The 7,332-nt window shown below is 40.5% G+C and overlaps 1 protein-coding gene across 1 annotated transcript in view; it reads left to right on the forward strand.

Annotated features, from left to right (window-relative positions):
• The first annotated feature begins 634 nt into the window (after window positions 1-634).
• LOC111867718 (probable ATP-dependent RNA helicase DDX10) overlaps window positions 635-7,332 on the forward strand; it is a 37,943-nt gene continuing 31,245 nt past the window's right edge. Inside the window, exons 1-3 of the mRNA XM_023857797.1 lie at window positions 635-864; window positions 2,490-2,681; window positions 5,380-5,530. Coding sequence (XP_023713565.1) covers window positions 718-864; window positions 2,490-2,681; window positions 5,380-5,530 — 490 coding nt within the window. The 5' untranslated portion in view covers window positions 635-717. The remainder of the gene's footprint in view (window positions 865-2,489; window positions 2,682-5,379; window positions 5,531-7,332) is intronic.

Below are 7,332 nucleotides of genomic sequence, written 5' to 3' on the forward strand. Positions count from 1 at the left end.
ACACGTATCAGGAAACGTTTCGGCGTCTCCTTCTTCAGGGCAAAAAATGGGATGTTAGCCGTGTAGTCTGTTAGATATCTGCATGGAGGAATCTGAACTCTCCATCTGTAGGGTTAGAATAAAAAAGTGACGCCGTTTAGTTTACCAAATTACTGGACGTGAATCCCAGAAGACAATGAACTTTGTAGAAAAAGGGTGGAGTTTCCTGTGCCATTATATCGACTGCGCTTCTCGGGCTCTCTCAGTATTTCTTTTAGGCCTCAGTTTCCGTTTAAAACTTCTCTCCCATTTCAATATATAGGTCCATAATGAAACATTTTAAGGACAGAAAGAGTAATGATTTCTTCCGAGAAGTCGTTGTTGGTGCTATTGATATTACATTAAAAAAAAAAGACCAAAGTCCAAATCTTAACACCCACTATTGAAGTAAAAAAATCTGTTCCGAATTTGTAATTTTCGTGAGAATGGCGACAGATGATTTTTTTTTGTGGGGAAAAAATAATTATAGATATAAAATATGCCTAGGCAATGCCCCACCGGTCTAGGCGACATTACGAAAAGGTTTCTTGGCAGAGCCTCCTGCTGAGTAGAATTAGTACTACATGATCTCCAGGCGCTCCAGGCCGTTCAGTGTTCAGTACTTCAGTACTCTGTCCCATCCGGCTTAGAGGGCTTAGAGGGGCTTAGAGCGCTTAGAGAGCGTGGTGAACGGAAGAGATGGACGGGAACAGCGAAGGTTTGGATAGAAAGCAAACTTATAAGAAAAGCAAACGAAAAAAGAAAATTACGTGGAATAAGAGTAAAAACAATAAACTGAAGAGTGAAGTGGCTTCCATACAGAGTCTTAAAGAGGCATACAATAATGTAAGAATGGTGATTTCGGAACCTAACCTATAACATCTCTTCTTAAAACACTTTTTCTTATTCCTTTGAATATTTTTGTAGACCGTCATGTTTTTTCAGAAGGGGAGATGAGAGTAATGTGAAGTGAAGTTTAGAAGGACATCATTGTCTTTGGGTAGACATGTGAAAAAAATGTTTAACATTCATTAAAATTATTAGCATTTCGCGACAGCCAAAGTTCTAAATGCCTAATTCTTCAATGGGTTCTTTAGACCGGGATTTTTGTTGGAATCTCAATGAAATTTTGGCAAAAACTATCAGTTTCTGTGGTTATGAATGTTGGGGGGGGGGTTACATAAGTACTACCCATATGGTTGTGGTGGGCAAAGTGGCACTGGGGCAGGCTTTCTCCTAGTACTTCAGTTTCACCATCCTGTTCTCATTCTACTACCTGCTCCACATTCATTAGTTATACTGACATTGATACTATATAGTTTTGATACTGGCAGTGTTGTTAAATAATAACAACATCCTATGAATCATAATCACATGCTAAAGTTCCTGATTGAGAAACTCACATACCGTGGTACATTACACCTCTGACCAAACCGTGTTATAGAGCTTATCTCCAGCTGTTTAGAATTCAGCTGATCAGGAAACTTCATGTTCTTATAAAGCCCAAATATTTGTAGCCATCATTATCATTATCATATTGTAACCGTACGCACCCTTCACGGAGGGATCGTGGTCCTCTGAACTGGCCTTTTGTTGCGAGGGACAGAAGGGAGGTTGGTGAGTCCATTGCATTCAGGGGAGGAGTAGGTATACCTTCTTTCGTCCGTGCCTGTGGGGGTGGAGGACCTGTGGATCGAAGCTTCAAGAAGGTGTGCAGACTGGAAGGGGTCCGTGCATTTGGTCATGAAGCCCTCCCAGTGGAAAGTTCGAGATGGGTAAGAACGTGATTTCTGGAAGCAGCAGCGGGGGTAAGGAGTTAGTTAGTGAGTAGAAGCCAGGGAGTGAGGGAGTAGAAGCCAGGGAGTGAGGAGGTTCAGGTGGAACCTGTGCTAGGGGGTTAACCGATTGAGCCCGCATCCAAATAAAAAACGACGTAAGCGAGCCAACACCCGTGTACCCCTGGGATATAAGACTCATATCGCTGAATTTAGTCGAGGCACTACCCCGTGAGGAATTAAAGCGTGTGGGGCAGGTGTAATATATTATCATTCAACAATTCATACATACAGGTATTACAACCATTTGGATAAGGAAATTGTCAGTTTTACATCTAATTCTCGTGCATATCTTTACAGTATACACTGTACCACCATAATGTAGGGGGTTTGTCGTCATCACAGAGACTCTCACTGGATCCTATTCACTTCACAAGGTCACATGTTTCCCTAAGATACATTTTAATATTATCTTCCCATTTTCACCTAGGTCTTCCGTGTATTGTTTCTCCATTAAACTTTTGCAGCCAAAGTTGTGTACATTTCATGTTTGTCCTGTGCATACTTCATGTCTTCCCTTCTACTTCTTAATGTGATTATTCAGAGTCACAGTTAACTGATACCTGCTAAAGATGGTCAGGTATAGGGTTACCATATTGTAAAATTGTTCCTTTTTTTTGTTTGTTTCCTCAACAGATAGATGCATCAAAAGTGAACTCTTTCAAGGATTTTCCACTTTCCCAGAAAACTCTTAAGGGACTTAAAGAATGTGGTTATGTGAAGCCCACAGAAATACAGCAACAAAGTATTGGCCTTAGTCTCTGGGGTTTAGATATCTTAGGTGCTGCCAAAACGGGAAGTGGAAAGACTTTAGCTTTCCTTATTCCGGTGAGTTGGATATTGTAAATAATTCAGCATGTTTTACACTCTTTGTAGAATGAGTATCTTATACAGTTCTGTGCATGTGTATGCTACTGTGTGTGCTCAGTTTTGAATAAGGAGTTTGCATTCTTTAGTAAATTTGATGGAGCAGTTGCTTGGATAGTTGCTCTTCTGCGTGAGGTTCGTCAGGGTTCCCTTTTGGCCTTTTAAACAAGTACTGGGATTCTGCATTGGAGTAGGCCATTATCACTTCCTTTGAGATCCTTTCCAGTTCAGCTGAGAAAATGTTATTAAATGTACCAGGAGCCATTGTATTGATCTTCTATATAGGATTCTATGGTAATCAACAGACAAAGTAAACAGGTGAAGACTTCACCATAACTTTATATTATATTTTAGTATCCCGTTGCGTTTAGGCATTATCCTTATTATCAATTTGCTTTGTCTAGTAGGGGGGATTGGGGGTTGGAATCCAGTTGGGTCCACTCGGCACGGCAGCCACTGCTTATTATCAAAGTACATGTCAATGATGACTTCTCTGAGTCACCTGATGATGGTCCATTTGCAGCCGAAATATGTCGTAAACTAGAAAAAAAATAAGTGGTACAGTCATTAAGTTTTATCAGGGACTGCGAGAAGCATGTGGTGATGCTGCTTTGCCATATCACACATTGGCATGTTGGGCGAAATTGTTCCGTGAAGGGAGGGATGCCATTCAAGACAGCCGTCCTTCAGGATGACCCCATGTTGACAACCACACAATTCAGATTCTTGCTTCTTTGCTGGTTGTCGATCGTCGATGGGATGCGCAGAAGTTAGCTGCTAAGGTAGGCGTATGTCACAAAACCGTGCTCCACATTCTGCATGATATTCTTGGATACTGCAAAATTGCAGTGCGTTGGGTACCCCATACAGTGTCCGAGGTGCAGCAGTGGCAACGTTATGCAATTGCACAGAACTTGTTGGACTGGTACCAGATGGAAGGTGACATCTTCCTTGGAAGGATCATCACTCTGGACGAAACTTGGGCTCGCTCATATGAACCACACTTGAAGTGACGATCAAATGAATGGAAGCATCCTGGCTCTCCTAGTCCAAAGAAAGTGCGCCCTACGCAGTAATGTGAAGGGGATGGTCATTATGGCACAAGACACTGATGGAGTGATATTGCACCACACTGTACCTCAACGACAGACAGGAAACGCTGCCTACTACTGCAGTTTCCTGCGTAATCATCTTCATCCAGCACTCAGGAGAACGCGACAACACTTGTCAATGAACCCCATCATCCTTCATGACAATGCAAGGCCTCATACTGCTGACGCTGTCAAGGATCTCCTTCGCCGCTGGTGATGGGAGATACTGCAATATCCGCCATACTTACCCGATATGAGTCTCTGCGATTATGATATCTTTGCCAAACTGAAAGAACCACTGCGAGGGTTACGTTACAACACAAGAGAGGAGATTATTCATGCTAAACATCAACAGAAGTGGACGTGCTGATGGTGTATGACACCTTCCAAAAATTTGGCAGAAGGTGGTACACATGGGGGGGTGATAATATTGAAGGAATGTAAGTGTGTTTACCTCAGGTAATAAAGTAATTTCAGAAGTATAGAGGTGTTGCCACTACTTTTTATCCGACCTATTATATCAGACTGTGGCCCCTTCCCAATCAGTAGCAGCACGCTCCACATCCGCACACTTACTCTCACTGCAAGACTTGCATATCTGTCTGTGACTTCTTCGCACTAGATAGCACAACATTCTTGGCCCCATCCATACTTCCATTTTGAGACCTACATATGAGGCCACATTCTCCTTCCACACCATTCACCCTACAAGTATGACAGCCATCCTATTCTCTGGATACAGCAGACCCTTGTTATAACAGATATTCAGGCATACCACATTTTTGGTCATGTCCCCCATTACAATGATGTGTTTTATGTTGTACAGATAATGCACAGTGGATCACGGATGGTCATGGTGTAAGGACAAGTCAAGTTGCTCCCATCATTCATTCGTTCATTGATTGATTGATTGATTGATTCATTCATTCATTCATTCATTCATGTTGTACATATTTCTATGAGATGTTTTAGGTACAGTGTAAGACTGTTGCAGAATTCCTTGCTGTAGTATGCATCTACAGAGGTGAAAGTCCATAGACCACTAAAATTTGTTTCTAGTTCTCTAACCTTGGGATTATTTTGATCAAATAGCAAAATTTAATGAGCACCCCTTTTATCTGCCCAGACACAGATGATCAGAATTCCCACAAAATATTTGGAGAGAGTATGTTAGTCACAGCAAAAATACTGTATATTTAATAACAGGGATTCCAAAATTAGATGAATGTCAATTTCAGTTGTTCACACATACTGAAGCTTTTCCCCTGCTTTATATCAAGGGTCTCCTGTATGATTCCCTGTGACTGTTCTGTGTGTCCTAAACTTATGGAAATATTAAAAGGCAAAAGATTCAGTGCTGTGGAAATGATTGAACATGGCGCAACTTAACATTTGTTAGCACTTCCAGAATCTGAATTTGAGAGTGTCTGCAGCACTGGCAGGAAGCTCACAGAGGCTGCTCTGAATAGGATTAACGTTCCATCACTGTTAAGTAAAATTAGTTTTTACATATTGAGTCTCAGTACTTCATTATTAAGTCTCATATGTTTTGAATTTGAATCTACCAGGTGCTTGAAGCTCTGTACTGCAAACAGTGGACCAGACTAGATGGTATTGGAGCGCTTATTATCACACCTACTAGAGAGTTAGCATACCAGATATTTGAGACTTTACGTAAAGTGGGTTACTACCATGACATGTCTGCAGGGCTTATCATAGGTAATGTTACAGATATTCACTTAACTTTTGTGAGTTATTTCTTTAACCCTTTGCAGTTCGCAGGCCAATTTGATTGGGTTGCCATACTTACTTATGTATTAGAATTGCCACAACTGAAGAGATTTTCTTGTTGTTAATCACTTTTTACAGCATTTCCCTTAATAAATGACAGATGATATGCTGTTGTTTCAAGGAAAGAATGTTATATGTTATATGTGGACATTTGAAGCTAATATGAGGAAGTATTGTGCGTTTTTCTGTACAGCTGCATTTAGTCCATGATGGCATGCCACCATGTTTTAGCTATGCAGTAAAAATATATCTCAGTCGTTGCTCTCATGATTGCTGGGTCAGTCATGGTGGTCTACAGGATGACAGATCTTGATACTTTGGTCCACTTGATTTTTGTCTGTGTCATCATGTGAAAGATCTAGTGTACCAGCAAAAGGTGGAAACACAGGACACACATAAATACAAACCACTCCATACAATATGACATATAAGTTTTTACTACGTTAAAACTTATCTTCCTTACATGTTTTGGTCCTTATGGGCCATCTTCAGAAGGAGATAAGTTTTAACGTAGTAAAGACTTATATGTCACATTGGACGGAGTGGTTTGTATTTATAATTGTTAGAGTGATGGACCAGAATGAAACAAATAAAAAAAAATACAGGACACATTGTTGAATTGCATTTTGGGTACTACTGAAGTGATGCAAGCTGCATGCTTGGGTCACAGACAATCCAAGATGTATACTAAGGCCAAGGGTGGTCGTTTTGAATGCTTGTTATAATTCCTGTATTCACTGTCATCTCACATGCAACTCATACCGAAAGTTTTAAAATTCAAAATTTAAAATATTTAAAACTTTCAGTTGTTTCAAGTTATATGTCTTTATTTAATGCATCTGTTGCACAACTTGTTTCATCCTATTTGGCCATTATCAGGTACATTAAAATTGTTGGAGAAATTTCTGCACTTTTATGCACTGTCATAACTCTTGTTAATACACTTGTGATGAATTTAAATTTAAAATCTGAAGTATAATTTCATTTATGCACAGCATGTGTTGTAGACTGGTATATGTATAACATGTAATAATGAGCTGTGTTACTATTATGTGTGGAATGTATTGATGTTGTTTTTAATGCAGTTGAATGTGGAATACTTTTATGATGATGTGTTTCCTTTCATTGTTCCACATGCAGGTGTTATGAACATTCTGTAGAGTTGGTTCTGTTATATGTGGGGCAGATGGGTTGTGTGTGCTGCTATCTAGTATTCAGTTCTTCTGATGTTTCAAATATTGGGTTATATACGAAGGGGAACCCAAAAATAACCGGAAACGACCTGTTGTGTGCGCATGCTTTGTAGTTACGAGTTGTGCTGCTAGGTGGTGTTAGTTGGGGGTCTCCCGCGACTGTTAGTGAGCTGGCGTCAGTCTGAGTTAAGTGGTTTGTCTGTGGTGCTCTGTTGTGTGCGTTCCTGTTTCAACCCTTTGGTGATTAGTGAGATGGCCGACCAGAAGGAACAAAGATTGTGCATGAAATTTTGCTTTCTGTTAGGGAAAACTGCAGCCGAGACTGTTGGGATGCTTCAGCAAGCCTTTAATGATGATGCTTTGGGGAAATCACAGGTCTACGAGTGGTTTTCTCGTTTCAAATCTGGCAACATGTCAACAGAAGACATGCCACGCCCCGGGCGTCCTTCGACAGGAAGAAATGATGAAAACATTGCCAAAATCAAACGTGCAATTGATGAAGATTGTCGAAAGACCATTGACCAACTTTCTGAGGAA

This window comes from Cryptotermes secundus, unplaced genomic scaffold (genome assembly GCF_002891405.2).
Source record: "Cryptotermes secundus unplaced genomic scaffold, Csec_1.0 scaffold562, whole genome shotgun sequence".
Taxonomy (NCBI): domain Eukaryota; kingdom Metazoa; phylum Arthropoda; class Insecta; order Blattodea; family Kalotermitidae; genus Cryptotermes; species Cryptotermes secundus.